This window comes from Erinaceus europaeus, chromosome 2, assembly GCF_950295315.1.
Source record: "Erinaceus europaeus chromosome 2, mEriEur2.1, whole genome shotgun sequence".
Taxonomy (NCBI): Eukaryota; Metazoa; Chordata; class Mammalia; order Eulipotyphla; family Erinaceidae; genus Erinaceus; species Erinaceus europaeus.
In genome coordinates this window covers 15,055,145-15,073,372 of record NC_080163.1, presented here as the reverse complement: position 1 = coordinate 15,073,372, position 18,228 = coordinate 15,055,145, and the positions used below count along the sequence as shown (strand labels likewise).

Genomic DNA, 18,228 nt, shown 5'->3' with positions numbered 1-18,228 from the left:
TGTTTGGCTTTGTATGTTAACTCTCTTCAGCCACTAGGTTCCAGATGCTAGCATGATGATAAACAGACTTCCCTGGACAGATGACCCCACCAATGTGTCCTGGAGCTCTGCTTCCTCTAGTGGGATCCAGCCGACCAGGAACAGCAGTACATGGAGAGGGCGCTAGGATTGAGAAAAGAAGGAATGCAGTGCAGTGGGGTTGGTAGGGCCCCAGCCCAATGACTGAGCGCCCAGATTTACATTCTCACAGTCCTTTTATAACACACAGCAAGAAGCTTAATTATGCGGGCTCTGCATAAGGTTTCTTGAAACATAATTCAGGTGCATAAGCAAAGTCAGTTTCTCAAAACATGAGCAAGATACAGCTGAGGCAAAAGTTCATGTAGTTAGACAATTATCATTTTCCCAGAGAGTCTCCAAAGTCTTTGTCATTTTCTCAGCTTTCTCTAATCATCCTAAGAGAAAGGTCAGGGGTTCACAGAAGGCCTACTTTGCCAGATTTTTGCTCATAGGCCCAGGGGCCTTGCCTTTCAAGGACCTGCTACCTCGGACATCCCCTTGACTGACTGATCCATTTTCCACAATGTGAAAACATGGAGTCTCAGCCCTTATTCCTCCACCTTGTGAAAACCTATTCACACTTTGGAAGAATATTTTGTAGAATTCCATTTTGGGGAAATGATTAGCTATGAGTTGACAGGAGCATCTGGTTATTGCTACACAGACTACTTCATCTCTCCAACATTTTTCAACTGCAAGACGAAAATTATGGGGAAAGTCAAAACAATGAAATTGTCTAATTCTGAGAAAGAGAGAATGAGGGAGAGAGAGAGAGAGAGAGAGAGAGTCTATGGCAGAAGTTTTGGGGACTGGAGAACGGGGAAGGGAAGGCTACTAAGGGGAGGTTGGATCTGTGTGTTTCTCAGCCTTTTGGATCTCTTCTGTGGTGAATATTCTATCCATGTCCACTCCACATTTTTGTATGGGGTCATTTGTTTTCTAGTGGTTGAGTTTGGCAAGCTCTTTATATATTCTGGTGATTAGCCTCTTGTCTGATGTATGGCATGTAAAGATCTTCTCCCATTCTGTGAGGGGTCTCTTGGTTTGGTTAGTGTTTCTCCCTCTCTCTCTCTCTCTCTCTCTCTCTCTATATATATATATATATATATATATGTATATTTTCTTTATTAGGGGATTAGTGGTTTACAGATGACAGTAAAATACAATAGTTTGCACATGCATAACATTTCTCAGTCTTTTTTCAACCCCCACTAGGTCCTCTTCTGCCATCACTTTCCAGGACCTGAGCCCTCCCCCCAATGCAGAGTCTTTTACTTTGTGCAATATACATAATGAGGGAATTTATAGATAAATTCGTAAGTGTCCAGAGGAATGAGTAGTGCAGTGACAGCTAAAAGACAGGAGAGGAGAACATCTGCAAGAAAATTGACACATCAAATCCAGAATGAGAACATATTGGAGAAGAAGCAATGGGCAGGTGGTGGCATAGCAGGTTAAGTGCTCACATCACAGTGCACAAGGACTTGGGTTCAAGCCCCTGGCCCCCACCTGCAGGGAGAAAGCTTCACCAGTGCTGAAGCAGGGCTGGCTGAAGGTATCTCTCTGTCTCTTTCCCTCTCTATCTCCCCTTCTCAATTTCTCTCTGTCTCTATCCAATAATGAATATATTTTTTTAAAAAAAAAAGCTAAACAAAAATGCAAAAAAGGAAAACACACTGAAACAAATGTAGATAATTTATAGGACAGCATCAATAGGAGGAACATTTATGTCATGGAGTACAAAAAAGGGAAGAGAGAAAGCGTCAGAATTTTTATTTGAAGAGACCATTTAAAATTTTTTTTGTATTTATTTATTTACTCCTTTTTGTTGTCCTTGTTGTTTTATTGTTGTAGTTATATTGATGTCATCGTTGTTGGATAGGACAGAGAGAAATGGAAAGAGGATGGGAAGACAGAAAGGGAGAAAGACACCTGTAGACCTGCTTCACTGCCTGAGAATCGACTCACCTGCACATGGGGAGCCGGGGGCTAGAACCGGGATTCCTATGCTGAAGAGACCATTTTTTCACAAGATATTTGTATTTATTAATTATTGGAGAGATACAGAGAGAAATTGGGAGGAGAGGAGTGCCGGGCTCGTGTGAGGGTGTTTCTTCCCGGGCATGTGCTCCCTGGGTTGGAGTGAACTTGACTGGAGCCAACCTGGGCTGTTGCTTACTCAGCGATGCGGGAGAGAGACCAGGAACTCGTGTCAGTGTGGGAACGCAATGCCTTTATTGATCAGAGACAATGCTTTTATGTCTCAGAAAACTGGAAGTGGCAAGTCGGAAAAGGAAATGGCTAGGAAAGGGAATGGAGAAAAAGAATGAGCGGGCTAGATATAAACTCCCTTAGCAACTGTTGCAAAGGTTTTAACCAGTGGGATTAATTAATACATTGCAGGCAGGTGGGGGTCTCAGGCAAAACAATGATTATGTAAATAGGCCATAGTATCAGCAATGGAGGATGGAGCAGAGCGGGGGGGGGGGGGGGGGGGGCTGGCTTAAGTCCCGACAAGGAGGAGAGAGAGAGAGAAAGAAAGAGAGGGACCCACAATCCTGCTTCACCACTCGTGAAACTTTCCCCCTGCAGATTAGGACCAGGGGCTCTGAACCCAGGTCCTTGTGCACTGTAATGTGTTTACCTAACCAGGTGCACCACTACCTGGTGGCCCCATTATTTGAAGACATCTTAGTTAAGAATTCCCCATTAAAGAAGGGAATAGATTTTGAGACTCAGGAGGCACAACAGGCTCGAAGAAAAATTAACCCAAACCTAAGTTCATCAAGGTATATTACAGTTAACATGGTGAAGATTAAAATCAAAGAGAAGATTCTGAAAGCTACTACAGAAAAATCAGAGCCATCTGTAAGAGAAATCCCGTAAGTCTACCCGCTGATTTCTCCACAGAAACTCTAAAGGTCCTTGAGCTCTGGTTCCTCAGAGCCCTACCCCAGTAGGGAAAGAGAGAGATAGCCTGGGAGTATGGAACGACCTGCCAATGTCCATGTTCAACCGGGAAGCAATTACAGAAGTCAGACCTTCCACCTTCTGCACCCCATAATGACCCTGGGTCCATACTCGCGGAGGGATAAAGAATAGGGAAGCTATCAGGGAGGGGATAGGGAGTTCTGGTGGTGGGAATTGTACCCCTCTTATACTATGGTCTTATCAGTGTTTCTATTTTATAAATTAAAAAAAACATATTTAAAAAGAAACTCTAAAGGCAAGAAAGGACTGGCAGGGTATATTCAGAGCTCTACAGAGAATAGGGCTTTAATCCAAGAATACTTTTTCCTACTAGGTCACCCATCAGTTTGGTTTAAATGAGGCACAAAGAGGTTTTCAGAGGAGCTACAGCTGAAGGAATTTATTTATTTATTTATTTATTTTTATTTAAGAAAGGATTAATTAACAAAACCATAGGGTAGGAGGGGTACAATTCCACACAATTCCCACCACCCAATCTCCATATCCCATCCCCTCCCCTGATAGCTTTCCCATTCTCTATCCCTCTGGGAGCATGGACCCAGGGTCATTGAGTATTGCAGAAGGTAGAAAGTCTGGCTTCTGTAATTGCTTCCCTGCTGAACATGGGCGTTGACTGGTTGGTCCATACTCCCAGTCTCTCTCTCTCTTTCCCTAGTAGGATGGGTCTCTGGGGAAGCGGAGCTCCAGGACACATTGGTGGGGTCTTCAGTCTAGGGAAGCCTGGCCGGCATCCTGATGACATCTGGAACCTGGTGACTGAAAAGAGAGTTAACATACGAAGCCAAACAAATTGTTGAACAATCATGGACCCAAAGCTTGGACACTTCCTCTCCACTATTCCAAGCTGAAGGAATTTATGACTGGCAGTCCAGACCTACAAGAGATACTTGAGGGACTCACATGAAATGAAAATCTAGAATCACTTTTCCCACAAAGGGACAACAAAGCCAGGCAAATAGGGAAAGCCCAACAAAGACTCTGGACTTGGACAGCAGAACTCAGGACAACAAGGGCTATAAGGGTGTGGGGGGTAATGATCCAGTGGGCTTTGTTAGAGGGACACTAATGATTTTTGAGGTGGTGGAAAAGGGTCCTTCGGAAATACCTATAGGCATGTAAACCAAGTATCTCAAAGCCAAATAAAAACTATTGAAAAATCATCAAATTTCAACAAGTTTGTCTGTACACATCTCTAGTGTTGATCAAGTGTTTTTCCACATATCCTTAGGCCTTTGAAGGCTTATCATGTCTTTCTGGTTTCTGTCTCCTCACCAGTAATTGTTGGAGGTAGGAATTTGCTATGCAAATTCACTATCATTGCGCAGGGCAGCGAGAAAGGTGTTCTTAGTTCCGAAACCTCAAGCTTCTCTATCCAGCTTCAGAATTCCCTACCACCTCTTAAAATCCTGTGAAGTGGATGCGAATTTCAAAAGATGTGTCAAGTTCTGGCCTCACACACAGATGGGGTTAGACTGCTCCTGCCATGCTGAGTCTGTGTGTCTCGGCCGGAAAGAACGGGAGGCAGTACCCCTTCAGGAAATGCAAAGCAAGCAACTGAACCTGTTCTTTCACAACAGGGCATTCTGAGGCAGCCTTGCTCATCCTGCAACACGGCCATTTTACCAGCAGAGCAAGAAGGAAATCTTGCCTCAGATACACATTAAAATTGTCAACTTCTTTAAGACCAGAGACCCATAACCCCTCCTCTGGATTACTTACCCTAGTCCCTAACCCAGCTAGAATATTCTCTCTCTCTCCCTCATTAGGCAGTTACTGGCTTACCATGCAATTATTGACACGTGGCTACAATTTCTCATCGCCCCGTGATAGTGATAGGGGAGTGAAAAAAATAATGCAAAATACTCACACCCCTGATTCAGATCTTTTACTATCAGACACCAGGACTCCCCACCACTCCCCCTGCCCTTCTTCCCCAGAGTCCTTTGCTTTGGTTCAATATACCAAATCCAGTCCCAGGTTTACTTTGCGCTTTCCTTTAGTTTCTTAAATGCCACTTGTGAGCAAGATCATCAAGTGGTCATCTTTCTCTTTTTGTGGGAATGCAAACTGGTTCAACCTCCTGTGGAAAGCAGTCTGGAGAATTCTCAGCATGCTGGAAATGGACCTACCCTATGACCAAGCAATTTTTTCTCCTGGGAATATAACCAAAGGCAGCAAATACATGCATTCAAGGAGATCTGTGTATACACATTTCATAGTAGTACGATTTTTAATAGTTCAAATTTGGAAGCAACCCAAATGTCCAACAGATGAGCAGCTAAGAAAGCTGTGCTATATATACATAATGGAACACTACTCAGCTATTAAAAATGGCAAAGTCATCTCCTTTGCCTCATCTTGGATGGAGCTTAAAGGAATAATGTGAAGTGAGATAAGCCAGTTAGCATTTCTGATTTCAATTACTGGCTTATTTTAAAAGCCTGGCTTATGGTAATTAACCTTGTCACCGTTTTCTTTTATTATACTCAGACTAATGAGTTACTCTTCTTTGTGCTAAGACTGAGGAGGTGAACGGTGGACTTGCACACTCCTTTATTATATATATCCCTAAATCCTTAGAGCCAACTTAGATTCTGTAGCCTTCACGCAAGACTCCACTCTCATTCACTCAAACTAAGCAGAGTCCTCTTACAGACGCCCTGGCTCGCTAAGGCAGGCGCTAAAGGAGCCCATAGAGCCTCCTGATGTAAACTTTATGGCTAAAACAACTGCGGGACACTTAGAACTCAGTATTTCCAGGGCAACTGAAAGACCATTGTGAAACCAGCATTAAAAGGAACTTTCTTGAGGAAAAAGATTCAGAAAGTAGTCAGCTTCCCCTACCATCTCAGAAAAATTCACTTCAACTTATTCTTCTCCTTTGCTGGGTCTCCCTACTCCATGAGTGAAATAGAAAAGGGGGGAAAAAAACAATAAACAAAAAACCAACATAAGATAAAACGTTGCTAGCAAAGTCTTTCTTGAGTCATTTATCAAATGGCAACTGGAGACGGTTGGTCTCAAGCCAGTTTGACCTCTGGTTCTCTCTCAAACTGTGCTATCAACTCTTACTGTTTTCTTAGTACGTCAAACACAGACACAACACTCCCTCAGACCAATTTTCCAAATACTTGTCAATCGGATTAACTATGTCAGCAGGTAGACCTGAGCAATTTTTTTCTTTTAAATATGTCTTTTTTAAAATGTTTTCGTTTTCCTTTCTTTTCTTTCCTTTTTTTTTTTTTTTTTTTTTGCCTCCAGACTTAGTGCCTGCACTACAAATGAATCCACTGTTCCTCTGGCCGGTTTTTTTTTTTTCCATTTTCTCGTTTGGAGAGGACAGAGAGAATTTGAGAGAGGGGGGAAGATAGAGAGAGGGAGAGAAAGACACCTGCAGACCTACTTCACCTCTTGTGAAGCGACTGCCCCTGTAGGCTTGAACTGGGATCCTTGTGCTTCGTACCATGTGTGCTTAACCCAGATTGCCATTGCCCAGCCCCCTTAATGTTTTTATTTATTTATTATTGGGTGGAGACAGAGAGAAATTGAGAGAGGAGGGAGAGATAGAGAAGGAGAGAGACAGAGAGACACCTGCAGCCCTGCCTCACCACTTGTGAAGCTTTCTCCCTGCAGGTGGGGACCAGGGGCTTGAACCTGGGTTTTTGCTCACTGTGTTGCAAATGCTTAATCAGATGTGTCACGTCCTGGCCCCAACCTGAACAAATTTTCATTTCTGCCAGAGCAAGTATCTTAAGGGCCACATTTGGAAAACAGGAGGGTGACAGCACATAACACGCATGACTAAGAAAACGGTCTCAATACACTGTTTTCTTGGTGAGTTAACTAGATACAGAAAACCTTCTATAATAGCTCAAAAGCTATCATTTGGCTGATTAAAAACATTAGAAAGGACTTTCCTCCCCTGCATTTAAACAAGGTACAATGTTGGGCTTTGCCTAGGTGCCATTCCAAATCCACATTGTAACCAACCCTCATGTTTTGTTTTTTTTTTCCACTGGTCACTGCTCACCGACTGAGTGTTTTGGCTGGGACATGACCCACCCTAGTGTGGCCTGAGTTAGTGTAACCTTTCTTGCTCTCCTAGTTTGCGGTCAAACATGGGAAGATGATACATATATGGGTAAACCAAAAACCCAGACTATCTTGGTATATTGCCAGCTTCCAAACCTCCTTGAACTGAAGGCAAAGACAACCACTTCAGAATGCTAACTCCAAACCCCTGGGTGAGGTCAGTGCCAGGCTGCAGGCCAGATGTCACCCTCCCCTCCCGTCAGTTATTTCACTATTCAGGCTGCTCCTCCAGACTCAGGGACACATGCAATGTGGTTGATCGATGCCAATGTGACAGGTGACAAACCCCAAATACACTGAACCCCAAACCGGTAGATCACAAGATCTGCTCTGTTTTTTGTTTTTTTTTCCCTGAAGTCGTACACAGTGATAAACTACACAGTTGTTCCTACCCAGACAGTTAGGGAGAGTGAACTGGAACTCCGGATACCTTCTACCACCAGATACTCCACCTTTAACATCTGCCAATTCACACACATAGGCCCATTTATTCTTTTTTTTAAAATTTTTAAATATTTATTTATTTTCCCTTTTGTTGCCCTTGTTGTTTTATTGTTGTATTTATTATTGTTGTTGTTATTGGTGTCATCATTGTTGGATAGGACAGAGAGAAATGGAGGGGAAGAGAAAGAGGGGGAGAGAAAGATAAGACACCTGCAGACCTGCTTCACTGCCTGTGAAGCGAGTCGACTGCCCTGTAGGTGGGGAGCTGGGGGCTCAAACCAGGATCTTTACCAGTCCTTGCGCTTTGCGCCATGTGCGCTTAACCGTTGTACTACTGCCTGACTCCCCAGGCCCATTTATTCTTAAAGTTGAACCAGGTAAGGGAAATCGCTCAGCAGTTTATGTCGGGGGGCCGGGGGGGGACAGAACCATGTAAAACACACCAGGTAAGCTACCATCACAGGACTCTTTGGGTGTAAAGATGCAGGGTGTTTGCAGAAGCTTATACTGCACACAGGCACATGTCCTGTGAAGCAGCCATGCAGGAACCATCTCCAGCAAGGAGCCAGCTGCTACACCCCCCCTGCTTGTGCCCCCAGGAAACCATTCCAAGGAGATCTGAGCAATGGAAGCCAAGGCTCCCCAGGATTCAAAGCCCCACATTTTTGTCCTGTGTATTCAGTAAGTTAAGATAGCTTCGTGGAGCGGTTTCTCTGAAAAAACTCTGTCAAGCTGTATTTACGTTAGAACCTTCACTTTATCTAACAAACTTTCTTTCTAAGATTTATTTATTTATGAGAAAGATAGAAGGAGAGAGAGAGAAAGAACCAGACACTAATCTGGTACATTGCTGCTGGGGATTAAACTCCGGACTTCCTGCTTGAGAGTCCAATGCTTTTTTTTTTTCTTCCAGGGTTATCGCTGGGGTTCACTATGAAACCACTGCTCCCGGAGGCCACTTTCTTCCCATTTTGTTGCCCTTGTTGTTGTCCGCGTTATTGTCATTGTTGCCACTGATGTCATCGTAGTTGGATAGGACAGAGAGAAATGGAGAGAGGAGGGGAAAACAGAGAGGGGGAGAGAAAGATAGAAACCTGCAGACCTGCTTCACCACCTGTGAAGCGACCCCCCTCTGCAGGTGGGGAGCTGGGGCCTTCTCAGTTTTGATAATCCTTTTTTAAAATTTATTTTATTTGTGATTTAATAATGGTTTACAGGATTATCAGATTACAAGGATATACTTCATACCACAACCACCACCCCAGTTCTGTGTCCTTCTCCTGACCCTAGGCTCGACCCCCCCACCAAAGATAGCAAGCATAGTTTTCACTAATTTTTAGCTACACTTTGATATTCTGTTTTTTAATATTTATTTTTCCATTTTTGTTACCCTTGTTGTTTTCTATTGTTGTAGTTATTATTGTTATTGATATCATCATTGTTAGATAGGACAGAGAGAAATGGAGAGAGGAGGGGAAGACAGAGGGGGAGAGAGAGACACCTGCAGACCTGCTTTACCGCCTGTGAAGCGACTCCCCTGCAGGTGGGGCGCCGGGGGCTCGAACCGGGATCCTTATGCCTGTCCTTGTGCTTTGCGCCACCTGCGCTTAACCCGCTGTGCTACCGCCAACTCCCGATATTCTTTTTTTAAATGAGCTCTTGTGTTTCAGTTCTTTATATTGTCCATATGAGTGAAACCATATAGTAGTGGCCACTCAGGAGAAATGCAGGCCATTTGATAACAGATGTAAACTACAGCAACAACAGTACTTAAATACAAACACCAAACCAAAGAGTATTGGTAATTCTTTTCTCGGGGCTTGTGATGTCAGATTTTAGAAAAGACAGTTCTAAATCTTTCCAGGGTGATAAAACCAGAAGTTCAGCCACTCTGAAAACAAAACAAAAAAAGGAAGCATTTTCTTTTTCACTTTTTTTTGCTAGAGAGAGAAATGGAGAGAAAGACAAACAGCACCAAAGCTCCTTTCAGTGCCGTAGGGGTGGGGTTCAAACCTGACAGGCTGTGAACATGGCCAACCAGCGCACTAGCTAAGTGAGCTATTTCACTGGTCCCAGAAGCACACTATCAGAAATGAAGATTCACCATGACCTCCTCACTCTGGATCTGGTTGGGCAGCTCAATGAGGAGGAGGAACGTCTTGAGCAATGTTGTGCTTTTTAATTCCCCGAAGCCAATCACTATCTTATCTACATCCAGCAATGTGTAAGGTGAGCCAAGAAAAAGCGGTGGGTGAGACAGGCCTGCAGAGACACAGGATGGCTGGAAAACTGATGTAACAGCTGTAGGGAAATATGGTTCCAAGTTTTCCATTCACTCAGTCTCATCCTCATCTACATTCTTCTCCCCTTCTGAGATTCCTTAGCACTCAGTCACAAACTCCATTCCCTCCGCAGACAACTGCTTAGTTTTTAATCTGACACTTCTAGGAAAGTGTCAGAATTGGGGAGGGGGGAGTGATGTGGTTCTGAGCATGTCACCCCCTCCCCCCAAATAAATGATGCCACTTTGGAGTACTGTTTTCTTTTTGTTGCCCTTTTTTTTTTAGTTGTTGTTATAGTTATTATTGTTATTGATGTCATCCTTGGTAGATAGGACAGAGAGAAATACAGACAGGTGGAAAGACAGAGAGGGGGAGAGAAAGATAAGACACCTGCAGACCTGCTTCACCGCCTGTGAGGCGACTCCCTTGCAGGGGAGTCCGGGGCCTGAACCCAGACCCCTATGCCGGTCCTTGAACTTTGCGTCACTCTTGCTTAACCTGCTGCACTACCGCCTGATTCCCGGAGTATTGTTTTTTAAAAAATAAAAGGCACTTGGGAAGAATGCACTTTTTTTTTTAACCTTCCTTTTACTTTTTGAGACAAAAGTTCTCATGTGTAAAAGGGGTCTTCTTGGGGCCAGGCGGTGGCACACCTGGCTAAGCGCACACATTACAGTACACAAGGACACGGGTTCAAACCCCTGGAACCAACCTGCAGGAGGAAAGCTTCACGAGTGGTGAAGCAGGGCTGCAGGTGTCTCTCTGTCTCTCTCCCTCTTTACCTCTCCCTCCCCTTTCTATTTCTCTGTCTCTAATAATAAATAAACAAAATTTTAAAAGAAAGGGGGGGTCTTCCCTGTACCAGGAAGAAGAAAAACATTCTTTTTAAAAAATTGTATTTTATTAGTGATTTAATAATGATCGACAAGATTGTGAGATACAAGGGGTGCAATTCAATACAATTCCCACCACCATCCCATCCCCTCCCTTGGAAGCTGTCCTATTCTTTCTCCCTCTGGGAGTATGAGCCCAGGATCACTGTGGGGTGCAGAAGATGAGAGGTCTGGCTTCTGTACTTACTTCTCTGCTGGACATGGGGGTTGACAAGTCTAACCAAACCCTCCTTATCATCACAGAGGAGTAATAACTATGAGCTTCCATGGGATGATCTTACTTATAGATGGAAGTTGAAAAAAACAAGATCAGAAGGGAAAATAAGCAGAACTTGGACTGGAGTTGTTGTACTGCAACTGAAGTAAAAGACTCTGGGGTGTGTGTGTCGGGGGGGCTCAGATCTTGGAACAGGATGGCAGAGAAGGGCCTAGTGGGGGTTGTATTTGTTGTGTGGAAATGTTACGCATGTACAAATTATTGTATTTACTGTTAACTGTAAAACATTAATCCCCCAGTAAAGAAATTAAAAAATATAAAATAAAATAAAAAGTGGTACGGGAGGTGGCGTAGTGGATAAAGCATTGGGACTCTCAAGCATAAGGTCTTGAGTTCAGTCCCTGGCAGCACATGTACCAGAGTGATGTCTGGTTCTTTCTCTCCTTCCTCCTATCTTTCTAATTAATAAATAAATAAAGTCTTAATAAAACAAACAAACAAAAAAACTGGGGCTGGGCGGTAGTGCAGTGTGTTAAGCGCACGTGGCGCAAAGCACAAGGACCGGCAGAAGGATCCTGGTTCGAGCCCCCAGCTCCCCACCTGCAGGGGAGTCGCTTCATAGGCGGTGAAGCAGGTCTGCAGGTGTCTGTCTTTCTCTCCTCCTTTCTGTCTTCCCCTCCTCTCTCCATTTCTCTCTGTCCTATCAATGACAACAATGACATCAACAACAACAACAACAACTACGACAATAAAACAACAAAGACAACACAAGGGAATACATAAATAAATATAAAAAAACAACAACTATGAGGTCCCCGCCGCCCCCCAAGATGACCCGTTCATACTAGTCTGAGCCACAGCTGGAAGCTGAAAGAAGCTAAGTGCCAACTTCTCCTCCCCAGCAAGGGCCCAGCTCATGGTCTTCACTGCTGGCATCACAGGTCCAGGTCCTCAGATGACTCCAAAATTCACTCCCGTGAGGAAGGCACTGGCAAACTTTGCAAGATCTGTTCTCTGCCTCCCCCCACCATGCCCACGAAACAAAGCTCACAGCCATAATTTCACTTGCTCAGAGTTACACACACACACTCCCATATATTTCTCCTTTTTGATAGGACAGAAACTGAGAGGGGTGGGAGGGAGACCGACAGGACAACAGGAGAGGAAGAGAGACACCTGCACCCTTGCTGCAATCACTCCCCCAGCAGTTGGGGAGCGGGGCCTTGAACCCGGATCCTTGCTTAAGGTCACCTGTGCACTCTACCAGGTGCGCCATCACCGCCTCCCCCCTCGCTGAAAACTTTTGTTTTTTTTTTAAATTTCTTTACTGGGGAATTAATGTTTTACATTCGACTGTAAATACAACAGTTTGTTTGCACATGCATAACATTTCCCAGTTTTCCATATAACAATACAACCCCCACTAGGTCCTCTGCCATCCTTCTCGGATCTGTATTCTCCCCCCAGGCCCCCATCCCCAGAGTCTTTTACTTTTGTGCAAGACGCCAGCTGAAAACTATTAAGGGGATGAATAAAGTGCAACAATCTAGGGACACTACTGAAACCTTTTCCAGAAGGCTCCACATGGAATTAGGAAGCGACCTGGACAGGTCCCCAGCTCCTGATGAGAGATGTGACTTCCGCTAGGGACACCGCGGGCCGTTCCCCAGGAAGACCCCAAAAACCTGAAAAACCCGCTCTCCTCCCGGGAAGCAGCGGGGCGGAAGTGGGTGGAGATGAGCCGCTCACCCCACTTCCGGCAGCGGAGGGCGCCGTGTGCCCGCGGTCACGGAGGCAGAGCAGCCAGGCGCGCAGGCGCAACGAGAAGGGGCGGGGACAGGGCTCCCTTCCGGTGGGGCGGGGCTACGGCCGAGGTGTTAAAAGGCAGCGAGGGAACGCGGAAGTGAGGTGTTTGAGCATCTTCCCCAGTCGCTGGTATCTCAGGCGCGGTTTCACTGTGCAACATGGAGGGCGGCGCGGAGGCAGCGGAGGCGGCGGTAGCGGCAGGTGTGCCGAACGGGATCCGGGAGCGGCGAGGCCCGGGAGAGGCGGGGAGGCAGCAACAGCAGCAAAACCATGAAGCGCGACCTCCGATCGGAGCTCAGCCGCTTCCCAAACACTCGTACTGGCTGGATCTGTGGCTCTTCCTCCTCATCGACGTGATGTTGTTTCTCTTCGTGTATCTCTTGCCCTGGTGAGAAGTTGGTTCACTTGGAAGGCGGAGTGGACGTGTCTGGGGTCGGGGGTCAGGGGTCGGGGGTCGGGGGAGAGAAAAGCAAGGGCAGGAAAGTGTGTTCTCGCGAGAGCGGGTGACATCCCCGCGGTCACACGGGGCAGCTGCGCGCTGGGGGGGGGGGGGGCAGTGTCTGGCTTCATTCATTTTCCAACCTTGGGAATGAAACCCGCTGATCTGGAGTCGCTGCACTAACCTGGAAGAAGGGAGACGATCCTTTGAGCCACCTGGGAGCTTTCTTGGGACTGATGGGTCGTCAGAGGAGTGAAATACAAAAGTTGGGTAGAGACAGAGAGATTGAGGGAAGAGGGGAGATAGAGATAGACAGAGACACCTGCAGCCCTGCTTTACCATTTTGAAGTTCCCCCTCCACCTCTCTCTCTCTCTCACACACACACACACACACCCTTGCAGGGACTCGAACTGGGGTCCTTGAACACTGTTGTGTGCACTTAACTAGGTGCGCCACTGCCTGCTCCCTCCCCCCCCAAGTTTTTTTTTTTAAAATATTTATTTAGTTACTCCCTTTTGTTGCCCTTGTTGTTTTTCATTGTTGTCGTAGCTGTTGTTATTGTTGATGTCATCGTTGTTGGATAGGGCAGAGAGAAATGGAGAGAGGAGGGGAAGACAGAGAGGGCGAGAGAAAGACAGACACCTGCAGACCTGCTTCACCGCCTGTGAAGCGACTCCCCTGCAGGTGGGGAGCCGGGGGCTCCAACCGGGATCCTTATGCTGGTCAAAAGTTTTTATTATTACTATTATTATCTTTATTTATTGGATAGATACAGCCAGAAAGCGAGAGGAAGGAGAGAGGCAGAGAGAGACCTGCAGCCCTGCTTTACCATTCATGAAGCTTCCCCTCCCCTCACACTCACACCCTTGTAGGTGGGGACCAGGGGCTCGAACCCGGGTCCTTTGCACACTGTATTGTGTGCACTTAACTAGGTGCGCCACCGCCTACCCCCTCCCCCAATTTATTTTTAATCAGCTTTATGTATTGGATAGACATAGCCAGAAAGTGACTGGAAGAGGGGAGAGAGACAGACCTGCAGACCTGCTTCATCACTTGTGAAGCTTTTTTTTTCCCCTTGCAGGTGAGAGCCACGGGGCTTGCACCCGGGTCCTTGAGCATTGCAACATGTGTGCTCAACCAGGTGCGCCACCCACCCCACCTCTTTAAAATTTTTATTTGTTGGACAGAGACAGCCAGAAATCCAGAGGGAGAGGGTAGGCAGAGAGAGAGAGAGAGAGACACCTGCAGCACTGCCTCACCGCTCGCAGGTGTCTTGGCAGGGAACTCAGTGGAGGAGGGAGACACAAAGGACCTAGAAGATAATGGAGGCAAATTCCAAAAAGAAACAGTGAGTTGAAGGAGGGGCCAAGAAGGAAGTCAGTGCACTGCTCACGTAGACAGACGGCACTGTGGGTTGATTTCACTCAGTCATCAGCGCTTAAGAGTTTGCACAATACGAAACAAGTTTGCCACACCATCCAAGAAGGTAAAGTAAATGGGGAATCAGAGTGAGGATCTGCCCAAATCTATCACCTTTTTAAAATTTTTTTTAAAGATTCATTAATTTTTTTCTTGCCATGAAGGCTGGTTGGTTTTTTGTTTGTTTGTTTGTTTGTTTTTGCCTCTAGGGTTCTCGCTGGGACTGGGTGCCTGTACCACAAATCCACTGCTCCTGGAGGCTATTTTTCCCATTTTGTTGCCACCCCTTTTTTAAAAATCTTGTAAAATTAGTATTTATTTATTATTGAATAGAGGCACAGAGATTGAGAGGGGAGGAGGAGATAGACAGGGAGAGACACCTACAGCCCCTGCTCCACCGCTTGGGAAGCTTTCCCCCTGCAGGTGGGGACCAGGGGCTCGAACCCGGGGTCCTTGTGCACTGTAACGTGGGCGCTTAACCAGGTGCGCCACCACCTGGTCCCTATTACCTTTTCCCAAGCCCCAAATTTGGGCAGGTTATCATTTGTATCTGACTCCCCTTTGATTTCTTGGGTGGTGTGACAAATTTGTCTTGTTATCTGCTGGGTAGATATAGAAAGAAGTGGAGAGGGACTTGGGAGAAAGGGAGGGAGAGATGCCTGCTGCACTGCTTCACCACTTGTGAAGCGCCCCCTGCAGGTGGGGACCTAGGGCTTGAACCCTGTCCTTGTCCATTATAACACAGGCACTCAACCAGGTACCCCGGCTCCTGGTCCATGTGACACATTCGAAGGCAGAGGGTTGAATGGGGCAAATGGAAGAAATAGGTAATTAATTATCTACAAGTCTCTGTCAAGCCAGTTTATAGGGTAGGTCCACTCTCTTCTCTACTTCCCCACATTTTTTGGTTGAGACTGATAACTGAAATTATTTTTATTTATTTTTTTAATGACCTGGATTTTTAGGGCTGGGTAGAAAATGGAGACCTTACAGGAATAAGCCAAGTGCACTCTCTCTCTCTCTCAACAATATAGAAATCAAAGGTGGATGGGAGATAGCATAATGGTTATGCAAAGAAACTCTCATGCCTGAGGCTCCAAAGTCCCAGGTTCAATCTCCCTGCACCACCATTAGCCAAAGCTGAACAGTGCTGTGGTATATATATATACAATTTAGATGTAAGTAAATGACTGAGACCATGACGATTTCCCCAAGTTGGCATAAAGTATGTAAGTGGGGCTGAGAACGCACTTTGACAAATACTTGCTTTTTCAGAGTGGTCGGCCTGGCATCTAACTTAAGACATTGACTTCTGGACTGGATTCTGAAACTGACTACAGACTCCTTGAACACAGAAGACAAATGGAATTGTACAGGAGAAGAATTTCAAATCTCTTAAGGAACTTTCCTTTCCTTTTGTATATTGTTGCTCATCTCAGGGCTATGCTGACTATGTAATGATCACATCTACTCATGCCCAAGTTCTTAAGACCTAGCCATTGATTCATCTTTAATAGCTATTCTCAAACACTCAATGCCATTGCTGACTACACATCTATTTCTACTTAAAAGTTTAGTGTATTCTTTAAGAAGCACACTCATGTCACTAACCTAAACTGAAGTTTTTAAAAAAAAAAAAAAAAACGAGTTCCTCAAAAGCAGGAAAGGGATTTTGAGAAAACATTGTACTGAAAATGAAGACCCACACTGCTCTGGCTGTAAGTGGTTGTTGACTTTTTAGATTAAGGAGGCCTCTGTTGCCAGATTGATACGATCTTAACAGAAAATATACAATATCCAATATTGGAAAGTTAGTATGTTTGTTCTGTTATCTGGGTGTCTTACCTTTCTTAACTTCCCTAAAATAGAACTATCTTACTGTGGTTGCACTAAGAATGCTTGTGTAACCAAAACAGGTTTATCTTTCTATTTTCTGTAAACAGACGTGAGCTAAGTCAGCTACTATGGGACCAGGTATTATAGGGAGCCAGACAAGAATCTCAGCTCTCACCTCCATGGAGTCTACATTGTTGTTTTAGCACTTGACTTTGTTCATGAGAATTTATATTCTGGGAGTGATCAGCTAGCGTTCCATCAAGAAAGGTGAGCATTCTGGAGCGACCTCTTTGAGCCCTTCTGAAGATTCCTGTTCTATATTCCTTTACATCATGTATATCAGGAAATGGGCTCTCATCTCTCAAGTGGGTGGCTTTCAATGTTTGTGAAGTACCTGAAATATTTGGGGATGTTTCCTTTCATTAAAAACAGGCTATGCACCTAGTAAGTGCCTTTACCTTTTAGCATGGCATTAAGGATTAAAATGAAATCCTAAGGGGGTGGGCGGTGGCACACCTGGTTGAGTGCCCACACTATATTGCACAAGGAGGACCCGAGTTCAAGCCGCCCCCCCCCAGCCATCCCCACCCCTACCACCATGGGGGGTGGGGGAAGTGTCAGGACTGATGAAAACAGTACTGCAGGTGCCTGTCTCTCCCTCTCTATTTCCTCTTCCCCCTCAATTTTTGACTATCTTTTGGAGGGTTTTATTTGCTCAGTAGACAGTTAACAATTATACCTTTACTGTTGCATCTACTTGAGAAGAACTTTTATGCAAGCTGAAGAATTGAGAGAGACACAGAACTGAGATTTTTACTGAAGAAAGCAGATAGAATGAATTGGATTGTGCTTTCTAATAATTGTGTCTAACAATAAAATATTTATTTGTATAGCTTAGTCTGGTGGTCTGATTTGCTTTTGTTTAACAAAGAACTTGGCAGTGAGACTTAAGAGGATTCATATGGGTGGGGTGACAGCTTACAGCAAAGCAGACCTTGTGCATGAGGCTCTGAGGTCCCAGGTTCAATCCCCAGCTCCACAATAAGCCAGAGGTGAGCAGTGCTCTGGTTTAAAAAAAAAAAAAAAGAACTAATTCTCACATCTTAATGTTAGGTTACATGCAACAACATAGAACCCATACTACTGAGAGCTTGAAGTCATCCTACTACCTCAAAGCACTGAATGTTACAAACTTTTCTAGCAGAGGACAGGTAGAACACTATAACATGCCCTGAGACCTTTAATTGACTCCCAGTTCCCATAAAGTATGTAATCCACAAGACAGAGAAAGAAGCCACAGTGGATGACTGCAAAGAAAAGTTCAATCATATTAAGTTTTTTTTTTAAAAAAAAATCAGTTTATCTTAAAAAAAAAAGTCTAAACCAGGATAAATGGATCTCACATGCAAATGACACATCCTGAAGCTATTTCGGCACATAATTGTTGGTTGCGTTCTTTTAAAAGTTAGAAACTTGTAACCAGAGGAAAACATCCCAAAGTACACACCCTAGAAAGACTATTTTCACATGTGAATGGCTAGTAAATAATATATTCAACCTCCATTTGGATTGCTGAGTCACCAAAAGGAAAACAGTTTGTACGTTGTTAGTACTATTACACGGTAGGGAGGGTTCAGCTGGGCAGGTCCTGTTAATACTATTACATGATAGGGTTCAGCTGGGCAGGTCCTGTTAATACTATTACATGATAGGGTTCAGCTGGGCAGGTCCGTACTTTTAAGGAGTCC

At 44.9% G+C, this 18,228-nt stretch overlaps 1 protein-coding gene across 2 annotated transcripts; it reads left to right on the top strand.

Moving 5' to 3' along the window:
* Positions 1–12,870: 12,870 nt before the first annotated feature.
* On the top strand, positions 12,871–17,377 carry C2H4orf3 (chromosome 2 C4orf3 homolog). Of its 2 annotated transcripts, XM_060177299.1 has the most exons (3): positions 12,871–13,173; positions 14,307–14,366; positions 15,920–17,377. In XM_060177299.1, the coding sequence occupies exons 1-2, from the start codon at positions 12,944–12,946 to the stop codon at positions 14,308–14,310; spliced, it is 234 nt and encodes a 77-aa protein (XP_060033282.1). In that variant the 5' UTR covers positions 12,871–12,943; the 3' UTR covers positions 14,311–14,366; positions 15,920–17,377. The 2 variants fall into 2 exon arrangements, with proteins under 2 accessions (XP_060033282.1, XP_007525556.2); XM_007525494.3 differs by lacking the exon at positions 14,307–14,366 and having other exon boundaries at positions 12,875–13,173.
* The last annotated feature ends 851 nt before the right edge of the window (positions 17,378–18,228 follow it).